Raw genomic sequence first — 19,279 nt, forward strand, 5'->3', positions numbered from 1 at the left:
CATCCAGGACATGACCTGTTCTCATTACTACCATCAGAGAGATGGTACGGTAACCTGAAGACACACACTCAACATTTTAGGATTAGCTTCTTCCCCTCTGCCATGAGATTTCTCGAGTTTAGTATCCCACAAACACTACCTAGTGGTTTTCCTCTTTTTTTTAGTATTTATTTTAATATCTTTTTGTATGTTATGTATAGCACAAAACTACTGCTGCAAAACACTGATTCTGATTTAGTGGGTAGCCTTGCGAAGATTGATGATCTAGTTAGGAAGAATGCTTCTATGTTGTTGTCAATACCAGGAGGAAAGAGTTATCCAAGAACATTATGATCAAATATACAACAAAAAGAATGCATGCACAGGCAATAAAAGTTATTTTTGTATTTTATTAGGAAAGGTATGCCCTTAATAATGGTACAAAAATGTATATACAAGATTTATTTAACAATCTGTATCGTTTTCTAAAAACAAAGCTAGTTGTAAAGGAATTCTGTACATAAGATACTGAAACTCTGTAACAGTACACTGTACTAAAGGCGCACCAGGTATGATTCAAGGCTTCCTCACAGCCACAGGCAATGAGAATTCATTCCCTTATTGGGCCACTGATAATTTTAAAGGGTCACTAAAAACTGCAAGCTTTTGAATTGGTAAATGCAGAATCTGGATAAAATCCTAGGAAAACAAATATGGATATTTGTTTAATGCCTTTCCTGAGCAATGCTGGCTGGCCAAGCAGGATTAAAATCAGCCAGACACAGAGTGGACAAGACCATAGCTGTACAATGAACACTGGCTGCTGGAAATGCAACAGTAACACAAGGAACAGGGGGAGCTGCTGAGAGTATCTATTTGCCCCCCAAGGATCTCAGACACTCATCTGCCACCACATTTAAAAGTAAGCAGTCCAGCCAGTAAACCTCACAGGTTATTGAACACAACAGTAAGATATTTACAAAACAGAAGATGCAGTAGTACAGAAAGGTAACTGATGTGTGATAGGATTGGTGCAGACAATTTCAGGACATTTGGACACTAATAACATCCACTTTCATAGAGGAATGAGCACAAAGGAAATGGTGCAAAATAGCAACACTGCTCTTGCTGAAGTTCATCACCTTCCTTTCCACAGAAAAATACAATCATGATGTTTGTAGAGGATTGTTAGTTACTTATTCTCCCACTCACCTAAACCCTATCCATCCACAAGCCTGAAAGGGAAAGATTATGGATTCTTCATTTTCAAAAACCTTTCTCAGTTTCCAGAAGCCCATTCAGTACAGGCCAAGCAACAATATCCTGGCAAACCTATTTGCTCAGACACTGTAATCCTATAACCTTCCCATTTTCAGTATGTCTCAACCCTGTATTTCCAATGGACACAGTTAATGTGACAACAATCATTTGATGTGCTGAAGCAGCTTTGACCAATGTTTATCCTGTCAATTCCCACAGAAGCTAAGCTTTTACCAAGTACAGGTGTTTCAGACTGGCAGCAGTCTTACATAATGGAGTTTTGGTACAGCTAATTTACATATTTTCCTTAATTCCACCAACGACTGAGCCTCACACATCCACCCTGTTTTATGACTGAAGGTTGACTGCTTTCCCACTAATCCTGATTAGACAGGGATTTCTCCTTGTACATGGCAAGCTAGTTATGCAGCTTGTTCATTATCTAATCAACCCTGATGGCCACATAGACAACATTAACATGACTGAAGTCTCATTTCTGGACCCTTGTTTTGCTCTCTGTTGAGTCATAGACAGAGACAACCCTCTGCTGCATTCAGAACACCTGACCATGGCAGGTTACAGTTCCGAGTTATCCAGTGAACAGCAGAAGCTTTCAAGTGTACAGACTGAACTACCTTGGCCAAGCTCCACTCCAGCTTTTATGTAATTACCTAATGATTATTTTGTTCTATCCTCCAACCCCTCCATTGCTAGTTTCAGGTGAATAGCTGGAAAGCAGGAGGGGAGAATTCTCCAGGCTTGCCCCGATGACTGGCTGGATAACCACTTGCTGAAAGTGACTGGGTTGGGCGGGGGGAAGAGAAACGAAGGGGAAGGAAGAGAACTTTTAAGTATCAATTTCAGGGCTAGGATATGTGTCACTGATCTTCACTACAAAGTACTGACGCAGGAAGACAATTTGCAGCACAAAGTACCACACGATTTAAAATCTGACAGGCTATGGGTCTCAGACAAAACAGAGACATTTTTACAAATGGAAGTAGAAATCACAAAAGTTATGCTGGAGTTCCTGAGCTTGGGGAACATGAATCTATTCTCCCCAGATGACACAGGTTTCATCAGTGTTGAGTAATGCAGTCACATTATACTTCAACATCCTCTAGATCTCTTGTCACCACCTTCAATTGAGTGACTATCCCCTTTCATATTGTCAGGATAACTATAACTTAATAATTTCTAGACTGACACCCTAACCCCAACATGCACAGAGCACTGTGCTAAGTTGCCAATTATCTTCCTCTGGTTTTCAACAATATTTCACCTGGACCAGTGCAATTAATGTTTTGATGCTGTATGGACACAGGAAACATTCAACCAGGATAGGAAAGGGCTCTCAGACTGGCTGCTAGGATAACAAGGAGTGAATTCTATTCTCAAGTGGAGAGTTAGCTGAAGACGTGGCCACAAAAACCTTTGAGGTAGGAAAGGTTTTCTGAAGCTGAAGGAAAGCTTCAAGCTGTGACATTTAGATTCATTTGGCTAGGATGTTCATTGGTGGCAAAATAGTAAAACAAATGGGGAGAGCAGAGAAGATGGGGTCCATCTGCTCGTGCTGACAGTATTACAATAACAGCATCAGTACACATCACAAATCTAGCTAACACTGTGGCTGCACGTACTGTAATTTGTTTCTTGCATTAGTCCAATAGCACCCTCTATTGGGAGATAAACACAGTAAACACACGGGAGATACAGACAGCCTAACACCAGCTGCTCCCTATCTATTCTACAGTACTTATATTGTTCCTTACCCCGACATTTGGTTTGAACAGTGACCTATGACTAGCATGGTACTGCATTCTGTTCTGTAAGTTCCATTCTCTCATCATGTATAGTTCCGTTGCAAGTTGGGGAAGAAGACAATCCTCACTGAACCTCACCATTGTTGGCCAAGCCAACTTTCTGGAATCAAAAGTTCAAGAGCTCGAAGTTTCCTGGTCACCCGAGAAACGTTACAAATGGAGAGGAAAATGGTTTGGATCCAGTCAATATATCTCCCCCTCAGAGATACCACTTAAAAACCAACAGGCAAATGGAATTCATTTTACACCTCACAATTAATGAGTGAAATTAGAAGCATAATCACACATTAATAAGGAGGAACTCCAGTTATTACGGGGGAGGGGGGGGCAGAGAATGGGGACAGTAAGGGAGAATGGACGGGCAATAACTGCCCAAATCAAATGAATGGACGCCAATGAAACAATAAAGTTTTGATCCAAAGGACCTGGAACAGATAGTGTTGCTTCTGACTAATTAATGAAGAGTCCAGCCTTTTAACAAAGATATTTACACTGTGGCTCCCTTCATTCTTGGTTTGTCTAACCAGGGATGTTTCTCCGTGGGTTGTGACACTAGTAAATTGACATTCACTTGTTACGTGTACAGGGAGCCAGCCTGAGCGATGATGCTGTTAAATCCCAGCGGCTGATTGAAACAGCCCCCAGTGCCTCCAGCAATCCTTTACTTGACAAAAAAAAATCACCAATCTTTCCCAATACCACAGGCTGAGTATGACCTTAAATGTACATTTGATTAAAAAAAATAGGCACCATTTTAAATGGTGTATTAATACCAACTACCAGGTAATCTGAATAGTTTTAAAATAACTAAATCAGGCACCTTAGATGACAATAAAAATAATTTTAAAAATACTGTTCTTTTCAAATGATAAAGAAAGGGATAGTAGAACTGAAGCAAGACCATGGTTGTAGAGCCAATGTCCTGAACACAGAAGGTTCAGTTAAAAAATTATTCATTAAAAACTTACTAAATCACAAGTGCAGTTGTTATTTAGCCTTTGTATAGGAAGTGCTTTTGGAAAGCCTTGATAATTGTATAAATATTCCACTCTGTCAGCAAATGTGTAACCGTGGTTCATTTTACAGATGACTACCTGTTAAAAGTACATCTTGGGATGGGGACAGGGGGCATTAGTGTGGCTGCAGAAGGTAGTGAAGTGGGAATTCCTCTCAATAAGTCCTCCTCTTTAAGGAAAAATTACCCACTTTACTCCACCTCCTGTGCATAAACATTGTAGATTGCTCCACTGCAGTCTCTCCTGTGGGACTGTACAGATCTCGTAACTCTTGCTCCACACAGCTGACCTTCAAATCACTGAGAAACTTGCAATCTACAACATTAGAAATGAAGCTAGCATGGAGGTGAGGGGACATTTCTGCAAATGAAATGAACATACAGAAGATATGATAAAGTGAATCCCAACTTCAGATTCTTGAAGCAGCCTTCAGATTCACTGGCCTTGCTCATGTAAAGGTGATCAGCTCCGATGTTTGGAGACAAGGTACACCAGCTAGCAAAGCCAATTGGCATTGCCTTCTACAATAACCATCTTCTGTGATTCAACAAATGCTGAATCACAGAGTAATGGCAAAGAATAAAAGCATTTAAAGTGTTCCTCACTTTTTAAAAGACAAATCTTCACGTTCAACAGTGTGTGGATGAAAGTAGATCTGATTGGATAAAGTAGTTAGAAAAAGTGAATTTTTTTAAACGCAGTTGACATTTGTAAAGTTATCACTAAGCTTAATTATAGAGTCATAGACCATTCACCTTTCTAGCAAGAGGATGGGTCCTCTCAGGTTAAGCTTGAAAACAAGCATCAGAAAAAGTGAAATGAACAAAATTGAAGACAAGACGGTTACATCTAACTTGCCCTGTATATCCTCCACTTTACACAGTTACCTAGAAAGGACCAACTCTTCCTTGTGTGTTCGTAAAGATGAGAAATACTGTGCTCAAAGAGACAGGCAGCATCTAGCACTTTAGTTTACCAGTCAAACCTTTGCCTCCATAAAAAAGTAATCACTGCAGTTGGTGTCCTTCAAAACATTTCTGAGCAGTGACAGAAATCACTATAAAATACAGATTAAAAGGGCTTTATAAACTTTTCCAGAAAGGCTGACAGAAAATAAAAAGCTTGGTTCCTACCCATATTCTGGGGGTAAGTATGTTTAGAACACAGACAGCTCTGAGGATATCAAAAGCCTGAAAATACCAAATATCATTCCAAAAACATTTGCTTAAAAAAAAGACTTAACACTGAACTCTTTTCCCAATCTTCCCAACCCCCAAATATCTTCCCCCTGAATGATTGCATACTGTACAGTGGAAGATTCTGCATTTAAAAATAATTTAAAATTATCCACTCACTTTTCTCCGTAATTGAGGCAAGAAATTTCAGCTTTTTTGGTTTAAAATACTTAAAGATAACAAAATCTCAATCAACCAACGCCAAGAGAAGCCTGTTCTTAGTGAGCAGGAGCTTGGGTACACCGGTGGTGGGTGGGATCAACAACATTCCATTGGCCTTCTCTTCAACCAAGAAAGATAAATCATAAACCATCACAGTGTTTATAGTCTTCCCTTCCACACTTGCATTCCAACAATGGGATTCTTCTCTGTATAAACAGGAATTGTGGATTAGGTTTCCTATCCCAAACCATTTATGGTAGAATTGTACCTGTTAGTGTTCAGCGATTTCCTGGTATAGATCTCCTAAAGGAGTCTCTATCCAATCTCTGTGGCGTGGCAGTGAGCAACAGCCTGACCCTAAGCTGCTTCTGCTTTGCTCAGGTATCTATAACTGTCTTAGAATGTGCGTGTGCGCACATGCACACCAGAAACAGGCTGTCAGAAAATGAGTAGGAGGCAAGGGTGTTTTTATGAAGTCACTGTTTCTGTTGCCATGTCCAGGGGCTGCTCCATTGTTTCCACTGTGGTCTCAGGACCCTCCACCTCTGTTGCCACGTTGATGACTGAGACAGTGCCATCATCTGTGACCTCCTCCACCACGGTGATTTCTTCAGCTGTGGTGTGCAGCCGGGCAATGGCTTCCAGTCTCATGCGGTATTCTTCTGCTTCCTGCTCTTTCTTCAGCAGCTGCTGTCGATATTCCTGGGCCTTCCTGTTTGCTTCATGGAGCTGCTTCTGAAGGAGCTCCCTCTCCATAGAGTCGTTCACATCCTGTAACAAGAAACCAGATACAAGATGGTAGCTTACAACTAGAGTCAGAGTCATAGAAGAGTTCAGTACAGAAACAGGCCCTTCAGAATGACTAAACCCTCGGCATCACAACCTTGCTTTTATATTCTAGTACTCTTGAAACAAATGTTAACATCACATTTGCTTTCCTTACCACTAACTTAACCTTCAAGTTTATCTTTAGGGAATCCTCTCAGGACTCCCAAGTCCCTTTGTGCCTCAGATTTTGTACTTTCTCTCCTTTTAGAATATAGTCAACCCTTTTGTTTCTTCTACCAAAGCACATCACCATAGACTTCCCTACACTATATTCCTACTACCATTCTCTGGCTCCCCCACAAAGCCAATGTCTATTCCAATCTACTACCTTATCTTGAATGCCAAACAACTGAACCTTCCTAACCTCCTATGTAGGACTTTATCAAATGCCTTGCTAAAGCCCATGTAGACATCCACTGCCTTGCCTTCATTAACTTTCCTGGTAACTTTCTCGAAAAACTCTAAGACTGGTAAAACATAACCTACTACACACACTAACTACCCCTAGTCGACTGTCCTCCAATTCTCTGGTACCTCATCTGTAGCTAAGGATGATTTAAATATCTTTGCTAGGGCCCCTGCAATTTCTGCATTTGCCTCCCACAGGGTGCGAGAGAACTCCTTGCCAGGCCATGGAGATTTATCCACCCTAATTTGCCTTAAGACAGCAAACACTCCTCCTCTGTAATCTGTATAGGGTGCATGATGTAGATGCCGCTTTGCCTCCCTTCTACAGTCCATCTCCTGAGTAAATACAGATGCAAAAAATTCATTTAAGATCCTCCCCATCTCTTTTGGCTCCATGCATGGATTACCAATCTGATCTTCCAGAGGGAACCATTCGTCCCAAACAATCCTTTTGATCTTAACATACCTGTAGAATCCCTTTGGAATATCTCGCAGTTAAGTGCTGTCTATTTTACCTACCAAGGGAGATTTTTGTGATCATTTCGTAGCGGTATACATTCCACCTCAGGCCAATGTTAATCAGGCTTTAGATGACCTGAGCAATGGAATTAACATACCTGAAACAGCGCACCCTGATGCCTTCACCATCGTTTTGGGGGATTTTAACCAGGTCAGTTTGAAAAAAAAAATCACTAAACAATTACCATCAATAGATCACTTGCAACACCAGAGGAAACAACACACTGGACCATTGCTACACCACCATCAAGAATGCTTATCATGCTATTCCACGCCCTCACTTCGGGAAGTCTGATCACCTGGCTGTACATCTACTCCCTGAATATAGGCAGAAACTGAAGACTGCAGCACCAGTAGTGAGGACCAAGTAGGTATGGACAAGGGAAGCACAGAAGCGCTTAAAGGATTGATTTGAATTGGTGGTCTGAACCGTATTCAAGGATTCATCTTCAAATCTGGATGAGCATGCTGCAGTTGTTACCAACTTCATTAAAACCTGTGTGGATGAGTGTGCGCCTAAAAAGATTTGCTGTACATTTCCAAACCAAAAGCCGTCGATGAACCAGGAGGTACGTCGTCTGTTGAAGGCTAGATCTGTGGCATTCAAGGCTGGCAACCTAGGTCTGTACCAGAAAACCAGGTATGACTTGCGGAGGGCTATTTCAAGGAGAAGAGACAATTTCAAACTAGGTTGAAGGTGACCTTGGATGTATGTCAACTCTGGCAGAGTTTGCAAGACATTACTTCCTACAAACTGAAACCCAATAGCATGGATGGCAGTGACGCTTCTCTAGCAGTGAACTCAACACCATCTATTTCCACTTTGAAAGGGAGAATATAACTACAGCTGTGAAGATCCGTGCTCCAATCAGTGGCCCTGTGATCTCTGACTTGGAAGCCGATGCTAGGCTGTCTTTAAAGAGGGTGAACTCTTGCAAAGCTTAAGGCCCCAATGGAGTACCTTGTAAGGCTCTGAAAACTTGCCAACCAACTGGTGGGAGCATTCAAGGACATTTTTAACCTCTCACTGCTACGGGTGGAAGTACCCACTTGCTTCAAAAAGGCAACAATTATACTAGTGCCTCAGAAGAATAATGTGAGCTGCTTTAATGACTATCACCCGGTAGCATTCACATCAACAGTGATGAAATACTTTGAGAGGGTGATCATGACTAGACTGAACTCCTGCCTCAGAAAGGACTTGGACCCATTGCAATTTGCAATAGGTCAACAGCAGACACAATGTCATTGGCTCTTCACACGGCTTTAGACTACCTGGACAATACAAACACCTATGTCAGGATGCTGTTTATCTACTATAGCTCAGCATTTAACACCATCATACCCACAACCCTGATTGATAAATTACAGAACCTGGGCCTCTGTACCTCCCTCTGCAATTGGATCCACGACTTCCTAACCAGAAGATCACAATCTGTGCAGATTGGTGATAATATCTGCCCTAGTCGATGATCAACACTGGTGCACCTCAGGGATGTGTGCTTAGCCCACTGCTCTACTCTCTATATACACATGACTGTGTGGCTAGGCATAGCTCAAATACTATCTATAAATTTGCTGTTGATACAAATCTCAGATGGAGATGAGAGGGCATACAACTAGTATATACCAACTAGTGGAGTGGTGTCACAGCAACAACCTTGCACTCGATATCAGTAAGACGAGAGCTGATTGTAGACTTCAGGAAGGTTACGACAAAGGAACAGATACCAATCCTCATAGAGGAAGCAGAAGTGGAGAGAGTGAGCAGTTCAAAGTTCCTGGGTGTCAAGATCTCTGAAGATCTAATCTGGTCCCAACATATCAATGCAGCTATAATGAAGGTAAAGCAGCAACTATACTTCATTAGGAGTCTGTAGAGATTTGGTATGTCAAAATAAAAACACTCAAAAACTTCTAAAGATGTACTGTGGACAGCATTCTGACAGGCTGCATCACTGTCTGGTATGGTGGGGGCTAGTGCACCAGACCGAAAGAAGCTGCAGAGGTTGTAAATTTAGTCAGCTCCAGTTTGGGTACTAGCCTACGAAATACCCAGAACATCTTCAAGGAGCAGTGTCTCAGAAAGGCAGTGTCCATTATTAAGACCTCCAGCAACAAGGGCATGCCCTTTTCTCACTGTTACCATCAGGTAGGAGGTACAGAAGTCTGAAGGCACACACTCAGTGATTCATGAACAGCTTCTTCCCCTCTGCCATCTGATTCCTAAATGGACATCGAACCTGTAAACACTACCTCACTTTTTAAAATATATTTTTGTTCTTGCATGATTTCTGACGTATTCAATATAAGTATACTGTAATTGGTTGATTTATTTATTTATTTTCTTCTATATTATGTATTACATTGAACTGCTGCTGCTAAGTTAACAAATTTCACAACACATGCCAGTAATAATAAACCTGATTCTGAGTCTCCTTCACCTTGTCTGCTAGGGCAACCTCATGCTTTCTTTTAGCCCTTCTGATTTCTTTCTCAAGTGTTCTCTTATATTTCTTATACTCCATAAGTATCTCATTTGTTCCTGCCTGCCTATACCTGCTAGACACCTCTTTTTTTTTCTTAACCAGAGTCTCAACACCTCTTGAAAATCAAGGTTGCCCAAACCTGTTATCCTTGCCTTTTATTCAGAAAGGCACAGACAAACTTCATACTCTCAAAATTATATTTTTGAAGGTCTCCCATTTAACAAGTACACCTATGGCAGAAACCAGCCTGGTTCAATTCACATTTGTCAGATCATTTCTGATATCATCAAAATTGGCCTTTCTCCAATTTAGAATCTCAACCCGTGACCCAGATCTATCTTTTTCCATACTTATTTTGAAACTAATAGCATTGGATGCCAAGTGTTTCCCTACACAAACTTCTGTCACCTGCCCCATCTCATTTCCTAATAGCAGTTCAAGTATTGCACACTCTCTCATTGGGACTTCTAAATAGTGATGAAGGAAGCTTTTCTGAACACATTTGACAAACTCTATCCTATCTAGTCCTTTTAGAGGAGTCCCAGTCAATACATGAAAAGTTAAAAATCACCTACTATAGCAACCTTATGATTCTTGCGACAATCTGTGATCTCTCTGCAAATTCATTCCTCTAAATCCCGCAGACTGTTGGATGGTATGTAATACAGCCACATTAATGTGGTCATACGTTTATTATTCCTCAGTTCCACCCATAAAGCCTCACTAGATGAGTTCTCCAGTCTGCCCTGATTGAGTACTGCCGTGACATTTTCCCTGACTAGTAATGCCTCCCCTCCTCCTTTAATCCTACCTACTCTATCATGTCTAAAAGACCAGAGCTCTGGAATACTGAGCTTCCAGTCCTGCCCTTCTTGCAATCAAATCTCATTAATGGCTGCTACATCATAATTCCATGTGTTGATCTATCCCGAGCTCATCTGCATTTGCTGCGATGGTTCTTGCATTGACATACACACAACTCAGGACATGCTCAATCTTTTGATTATTGACCCAACTAATAAATCCCTTATCACCACAGCATGCCTCTTTTTCCTCCTTCCCTTCCAAGTCATAGAGCAAGAATCAGTGTCAGAGACCCGACTTCTGTAACATTTCTCTCCTAGGTCATCACCAACAGTATCCAAAGCTGTGTAAGGGGATGGCCATAGGGGTACTCTGTACTGGCTGTTTAATCCCTTTCCTCTTCCAGTCACCCAGCTTCCTGCGTTCTGCACTTTGGGTATAACTACCTCAAAATGTCTATCTATCACCCCCATCAGCCTCCCAAATGATCTAGAGTTCAACCAGTTCCAGCTCCAACTCCTTAACGCAGAGTGTAGGACTTTACAGCTAGATATACTTCTCATAGGGGGAGTTATCAAGTTACTGGAGGTCTCCCTGACTTCTCACAATCAGCAAGAGGAGCATTCAACTATCTTGCCGAGCATTCCTACTGTTCTAACTGAGCAAATGTAAAGGAGGAAAAATACAATAAACAAACTGCGGGGAAAGGAAAAAAAAACTACATCCAGCCAACACACACAAAATGTTCAAGGAACTCAGCAGGCCAGGTAGCATCTATGGAAAAGAGTACAGTCAAAATTTTGGGCCGAGACTAGCTTTTCACTTTCTTTGACTCAAGCCTCTTCTTACTGAAGACTCAAAGAGTTAATGCCTCAAAACTAGGGTTAATTAATCCTCTCCACAAACATTGCCAGTAGAGGCATGCAATTCAAGAATTAAGGTTTTATGTATCTACCGAACTTAGCGCTTGGAATTTTTATTATATATAAAATCACTGGTTTGCCTTCAGTTGAAGTTTGCCTTCATTTCCAAGTACCCACCCTTGGACCCTGGGCAGTGCAAGCACCCACACTTAGCCTCTGAATGGTGTGAGCACCTACCCTCGGTTCCTAAGAGGTATGTACCCACCCTCAACTCTTGAGCAGTGCGAGCACCCGCCCTTGGCCTCCGAGAGGTATACACACTCTTAGCTTTCGCATCTATGTTAATATTTATTTGTACCTCTGAGCAGAACGGTGTTTAAACAGGCACTTCATCCAATTTCCGAGCAGTTTAACATTATCTCTTGAAGTTTTGAATTTGATAACTTGCAAACTGATCCCCTGTGTTTTCTTTTCTTTTAACCTCATTAACCCACATCTCTACTTTTAGATAATAATTATCATCAATTTCCACCTAAGAGAACCATTAATTTAATTTCATAAGTCCCACAGCATCAGCTCCAATCACTCCTGTAGAATGTTCCATTTGTATCTTTCAAGTTGTGTATATTGGGAAATATGTTTCTTCTAAGAACAGATCAAGAGGACCTTACGATACCTTCTCCATTGGCTCTGAGTGGTTAAGGACCGTCTCCTGACAATGTTTCGCTGTTGCCATTTCTTCTGTGATGATGGTCTCTTCTTCGACATGGGAAGTGGGGACCGTCAGAACTGAGGAAAGTACAGGATTTGGCAAACTTTTAACTCTGTCATTAGGACACCATTCAAGTAAATCCACATGCACTGACTTTAGTCTTGTTTTCACTCGTACACTGAAAACATCCAGTCCTCATCACCTTACTCCTCCCGCCAGTCTTCAGTCAACAGCCTGTGCAACTATCTGCTGATGGAGCAGATTGGGAAAGCTCCATTGTTTTTGTCCCCATCATCAACTCCATGTACGAGCTACTGACCGCCTTTCTGTGGACCTTCAAATACTTGGCTAGTTGAAGCTCGGCCAATCTAGAACCAAAACTGTTTGGGAATGTGTACTCCCTCAGCACAAGTTTCTTCCTGTTAATATTTATTTGTGCAGCCTCTATACCTTTATTGTAAACAGTCTCCTAATCAAGTTCCTATTTAATCCCGTTTGTGATGCTGTGTAAGAAACTTCTGTCTACAAATCAGAACCATGCTTTAACAGTTTAAATCTCCCCATCTCCAAGGCTCAGCTCATTACCCACTGAAATCACCTGTTTCTTACTACCTCTAAGGCTGACATAGTCCTGGCCTGATCTCTCACATTCTGCACTCAGTAAATGTGAGGGCATCCATATTCTGTTACCCTAATCCCAGCTTGTATCATCCAGTTCACCCACAGCCCTGTGTTCTAGGGATCCTGGTTAAGTTGTGCCTTATTGAAATGTTTACCCTTATCAAATCCTTGCCCTGGAATGTAACCCTCCATCTTGATAATCCTGTCAAGATATCGGTGCCCTTCCTGATTTTGGCTTCTTCAATACCGAGAGCACTGACTGTAATACTCCCAGGGAAGAACTACAAACCACGTACATTATCAGAAGGGGAATCAAGGCAGGAGACTGTGATGAAACAGGGAACTGTCTTGTGCTTGGAGAGCCAAAATGGTAATTTGTGTAAAGTGCTGAGCGTTCAATTATTCCCACAAACTGGGACAGTGCTCGTTTCTCTGCAAGGTTGGCAGTTCCATGTATCCCAGCTTAGACAGAACAGTGAAGCAAAGGAGTAGCCCTTTATCACACCAAAGCTATGGACCTAGACCACCCCTCCAACCTAGATCCCTCTGTACCAATACTGTTAAGGGTCCTGCCATTAACTTTACAGATTCTCCTCCCAAAATGCAACAATTCACACTGGGTGACAGCTGTGATACTGAGCTGGATAAACAACATAAGTGTGTAGCCTTAGCCCATTGCTAGAAAGTAATAACTGGTGCTCTCCAGTAACAATATGCGAAGGTTACAAATGGCATATTTAACTGACTGAAGTGGTTCAGAATCCCCACCCACACCAGTGAAACCCAGTCCTGAGCAGGATTCATTTGCAGCTTGAGCAGACCTACCTTGCTGCCCATCTTGCATGGTCACAATGAACGGCTGACCACTACTTAGGCCGGCCTGAAGGCTGCCCAGCTGTACGCCACCATCAGTCACTATCGTGATAACCCTCTGACCTCCACTCCCTACCACCTGTTGAATTGCAGAGTCGACAGAGTCCGTAGTTACAACCTCCTCTGTCACAGCTGAAATGAGAAAACAACAGATTAGTTATTACAGCAAACTGACAGAACAAAAAGCTAGCAACCAGAAATAAAATCCAACACTTAAAAAAGCACACTGGTAACAGTGCAACTCAAATTGCAGTAATCTCAAGTGAAAGACTAGATAAGTCTTAATACACCTATCCTCATTGAGGGATCAGCAGTAAAAAGGGTGAGCAGCTTCAGGTTCTTGTTCGTCAACATCTCAGATTACCTATCCTGGGTGAAACACATTGATGCAATCATTAAAAGAAAGAATCATCAATAAGAGAGGTATGATCACATTAATCGAATTATATTTAGACCACTCAACAGTCTGCCAGATTTACAGCAGCAGATTTGTAGAAAGGTCACAGACCATTGCAAGAAACACAAGGTTGTGAAAGGAGGTGATTTTAACTTTCCACATATTGACTGGGACTCCCATAATGTACAAGATTATGGTGTAAAAGGCAGGAAAGAGTTTGTCAAATGTTTTCAGAGGAGCTTCCTTATTCAGTACATAAAAGTCCCAACTAGAAAGAGTGTGATACTTGATCTCCTATTAGGGAATGAGACAGGGCAGGTATCAGAAGTTTGTGTAGGGGAACACTTCAAATCTAGTGATCATTATGCCGTTAGTTTCAAGGTAATGGATAATAGGTCTGGTCCTCGGGTTGAAATTCTAAATTGGAAAAAGGGCGGATGAAGTGGGGAGGAGTGTGTGCTTATATATACACACTCTTGTATAGAATTGAAATTCACATGCAAGATTACCGTCAAATCACTTGCTTGCACATCTTACACAACTGGCCTCAATTTTGTCAAGTAGAATACTGACAATAGAACTTGTCCATCAATCCACATGGATCACATCAGCCATGAGTTTGGTTTTCCTTTTCCTAACTCAGGGAAAATGACTTATTCAACAACCATCAGCATCAATTGGAATTCAATAACTGCTTCTGATGCAAGTCCTTTTAAATAAAGTGTTACATTCATTTATTGCCACATTAAGTATTTGTAGAACTAAGCATTTGCCTCCATTTAAAAAAATTTATTTCTTCCTCCTTTTACTGTATACGACTCTTGATAAGTTATTGCAGCAGTCTGTGGAAAGCTCTCCCATTACCAATTACAGTAATGGGCTCACTGACCAACTGCAATCTGTGCACACGGTTTAGAATATATACCTATCACAGGAAGCTGAATGACATTAGCTAGAACTACACTGATGGAAAACAAATTCAGTGAATTTCATCTAAATGAGCACAAAGAGTCTAATGTATATACAAATAAATTAGCAATTGCCAGAGTGAAAACATTGCAGTGGAAGGAATTGTTTCACATTTGTTTATACTTAAGCTTGAAGCCAGAAGTTCCAGACAAATGGAAAGGCAATGATTCAGCAGTTATGAATTTGCAGTTACAGGTGCCTGTCAGGGATGGGGAAGAATGTTCATCATCACCTAGTTATTGAAATACAGCATGGAATAGGCCCCTTGAGCCATGCTGCCCAGCAACTCCCAATTTAACCCCAGCCTAATCAAGGGAAAATTTACAACGGCCAATTAACCTATCAGTGCATCTTTGGACTGTGGAAGGAAACCAGACCACCCAGAGGAAACCCACGCATCCCACAGAGAGAATGAAAAAATTCCTTGCAGACGATTTTGGAATTGAACTCTGAACTCTGACACCGAGCTGTAATACGTCATGCTAACTGCTATGTGAACATGGCCAACATCCAGGCAATTGACGCATGGAAGGTAGCAGAACAGTTTGAGGGAAATTTATGGCATCTCAGAGTGATAATAATCATGAAATTTTAAGTAGGCATTACTACTACGTCGACTCAGGCCTAGGGGGGCCAGGGGGCTGGTGTCGGGTATGATGATGGACTCTCCACTCCTCCCTCTCCCTCACCAGCGTTCAGTTTATCTCCATTAGCCACGCCGCTATCTTCTAGGAGCGTGTTGACCATAGTCTTGGGAAGGCGCCCAGCATTCATCCTCCCATGCTTGGGCTCCCATGTGATGACTAGCCTGGCAGGTGGCTCAGGATGGCATAGGCAGTAAGCAGGAGACATTGGAATATGATATTCCAAGGAAGATAATTGCTATGGTGTTAGGGAGAACAGCAATTTAAATGGGATAAAAATGGTAGAACATGTGAATAGGTGGACAGCTTTGGTAAAAAGTCATGCAAGGTCTTCAATGCATTATCATTTTTTTTTGGAAAATTAAGATGCATTCTTGAAATAAATGTACAGAGTGGAGTTTGATTCAATGAGAAAGGGATGGGTGATTGACATAGCGAGTCTGTGGGTTAGCCTCCAACTGGAACTTCAAAAATTTCACCAATTCACAGGGAACATTCCCTCTGCCAACGCTAAGATCAACAACCTCGGCATGCCCTGGGCTGAAAACATTGTTATTATACAGACCAAGCCACCAAAGATGCAATTGTCCTTACAAAAACAACCCACTCACTGGAAAGCACTGGAATCCCACACTGCCCCATCAGGAAAATTGGGACCCATAACTTTCTTAAATAAGCCCTTCAAGCAGAAAGCACAAAAGTTCTATACAGACCTGAGGTTGTTTTGGTAGGTGCTGAAGAAACTAACCCAGTCAGATTCATTACCCCCGCTGGTGCGATGATGAACTGAGGGGTTGCGACGGCAACCGAGTTTGTCCTCTCTGGATTTGTGTTAACCTGATTCTGCATGGCTTCCTTCAAAGGAAACAAGGTGAACAATTACAATATTCAATGGCAGTGTGTTCACTTGCTGAGTACCTTCAGAGAGGCCTTCATGCTACAAATTCAAGTATTGGATCAGCAAAAACAGGTTATGTGAATGGAGTCCACAGTGCCCTGCAAGCAACCTTACACAGAAAGGGAGAACCAACTGTGGGAGTGTCACTGTGATTCATTACAATATGAGGGCTGAAGCATTTCAGAGAGTCAAGATTTATGAATATGACCCTTTGGTGCATGAAAGGAATTCTGCAAAATTAGATTAGAGATGCTGAAACATGCAGAGTGAGCAATGTGGAGTATTCGATCCCAGAACCAATATCCTTCACCTCCATGACAACAGCAAAAGAAAATTTGGATTGAAACATAAACGTCAGTATTTATTCTCCAAGTGAGCAGTCTCCTCTATTTTCACCAGCAGATCTGTGATTCCTCATTGAGGGATCAGCAATGCAAAGTGGTTTCAAGTTCCCGACTGTCAACATCTCTGAGGCTCTACCCTGGGCCCAACATATTGATGCAGTTACAATGAAGGCACAACAGTGGCTGTATTTCATTAGTTTGAGGAGACTTGTACGTCACCAAAGACTCTCACAAATTTCTACAGATATCCTATGGCGAGCACTCTAACCATCTGGTATGCACTACTTTATTAGATATATAGTTTTTCTTATTGTAATTTAGTTTTATTCTATTACGTATTGCTCTGTACTACTGCTACAAAGTAATGCATTTCATGACAGATGCTGGTTCTGACTCTATTTTCCCTCCTGTTTATTTAGCCTCCCCTTAACACAGCCCCAACCAATCTCGATGGGATATAGTTCTCCTCCCAATCTCTAGAGATGGAGGTTTTTCCTGAATTCCCTTGTGGACTTATCAATGCCGAACTTAAAGTCATGCCTTCTGACTCAGTAAAAACGACTTCTCTAGGTCTCCCTGTAATTTTGAAGATTCCTATCAGAGCAGCCATCAGCCTTCTCTTATGAACCCTAGCCTGTTCTGCTTTTCTCGACTGTCGAAACAATGTTAGCATTGTTGAAATTCTGATTTGCCTTATTGTTAGAAAATTGTTTCATGTTTTTCTTCCTTCTTTGAAAACGTGCAGTGATTACCAGGCTTACCAAAGATAACTGCTCCAAGTTCGTCATAGCCAGTGGGGTGGTACTGGGGAATAAGCTTCCACTACGTATTAAATGCTCCCAATGGTGTGCATCTCAAATAGCCTCTGACAACCAAGTCCAGCTCCTGCCATTCACATGTGGCTGAGCTACTAAGTCCTCCATATCATACTACCCAGGCATGCATACCACTAAGATAGCTAGGATGCAATATCATAGTGATCCTGACCATTGCTCAACAATAGGGAAGGGGAGATTGTGAGCTAGGCTGCAAACATTAACACACCAGTTAGCTGTATTGCAATGCCACCAAACTGAGGTTGTTTTCAAAATACAGTCCAGCAGCACCCAAGAAGAGCAATAATGCATGTCTTGATTCATTTTTGATTTTCTTGAATCTAACAGAACTTTGGAACAACCAAAATACTCTCCACTTTCACCCATTTATTAGTCAGAATGGTGCAACTTCTGAACTTGAGTAAATTGAAACATTACTAAGCACGAGAACAAATCTACAGTGCAGTGAAACTTATCTCCACATACCTGCAACATTGCCACCAGATCAGGATTGTGCTTGTCAAGGGCGATGTCAAAGGCATTTTTATCAAACTTGCTCAGAGCATGAACATCTGCTCCGTATTTCAGTAAAATGTCCACCACCTCGCGATGGTTGTGCTCTACTGCCCAGTGTAGAGCTGTCATCTTCAACATGTCTTTAGCATTTATATCTGCGTTGTTCTGTGTTGGAGAAGGACAGCGCAAGACTAGTTGCACATACAAACAATTCCACAAAGGATTAAATTTACAACACAGGAGTAGCAATGGGCCTTTTCTACCCTTTAAGCTGGATTAAATAAGTAGATCAATTAACCAGAGTTACACACAGAAGATGCTGGAGGAACTCAGGTCAAGCAGCATCTATGGAAAGGAATAAAACAGTCAACATTTTGGGCTGAGACACTTCATCAGGAGTGGAAAGGAAGGGGGAAGAAGCCGAAATAAGAAGGTGGGGCAGGGGAAGGGGGACAAGCTAGAAGTGATAGCTGAGACCAGGTAGATGGGCGAGAGGGTGAAGTTAAAAACTGGGAGGTGAAGGGTGGAAAAGGCTGAAGAGAAAGGAGTTTTATAGGAAAGGAGAGTGGACCATAGAGGAAAAGGAAGGAGGTGGTTTTAGGCAGCTGAGAAGAGAAGAGATAAGAGGGAAGCTAGTAAGTAGGAGGAAAAATTACAGGAAGTTAGAGAAATCAATGTTCATGCCATCAGATTGGAGGCTACCCACACAAAATACGAGGTGCTGTTCTCTCCAACCTGAGAGTAGCCACAGACTGATGTGTTGGATTGGGAACAGGGATTGGAATTATTTTTATTTATTTTATTTTATTACTGTGTGGAACAGGCCCTCCAGCCCTTTAAGCCACACAACCCACTGATTTAACCCTAGCCCAATAACAGGACAATTTACAATGACCAATTAACCTACCTGTCTTTGGACTGTGGGAGGAAACTAGAATACCCAGAGGAAACCCACGTACACACAGGAAGGAATGTAACAACTTACTTACAGAGACAGCTGGAATTGAACCCTGAACTCTGACACTGGATAGCATGATGCTAATCACACCGCTACTGTGGCTCATGAATCTTGTTTCATCTCATTCTCATCAGCCTCTCCTCGAA

The 19,279-nt window shown here is 41.8% G+C and overlaps 1 protein-coding gene across 1 annotated transcript in view; it reads right to left on the bottom strand.

Moving 5' to 3' along the window:
• Nucleotides 1–369: 369 nt before the first annotated feature.
• The window catches only part of gabpb2b (GA binding protein transcription factor subunit beta 2b), a 36,295-nt gene continuing 17,385 nt past the window's right edge, over nt 370–19,279 (bottom strand). The window contains exons 4-8 of the mRNA XM_059980311.1: nt 18,146–18,340; nt 16,316–16,457; nt 13,545–13,724; nt 12,063–12,175; nt 370–6,246 (exon numbers count right to left, since the gene is read on the bottom strand). Of these exons, the coding sequence (XP_059836294.1) occupies nt 5,944–6,246; nt 12,063–12,175; nt 13,545–13,724; nt 16,316–16,457; nt 18,146–18,340 (933 nt within the window). The 3' untranslated portion in view covers nt 370–5,943. The remainder of the gene's footprint in view (nt 6,247–12,062; nt 12,176–13,544; nt 13,725–16,315; nt 16,458–18,145; nt 18,341–19,279) is intronic.

Source organism: Hypanus sabinus, chromosome 9, assembly GCF_030144855.1.
Source record: "Hypanus sabinus isolate sHypSab1 chromosome 9, sHypSab1.hap1, whole genome shotgun sequence".
NCBI lineage: Eukaryota > Metazoa > Chordata > Chondrichthyes > Myliobatiformes > Dasyatidae > Hypanus > Hypanus sabinus.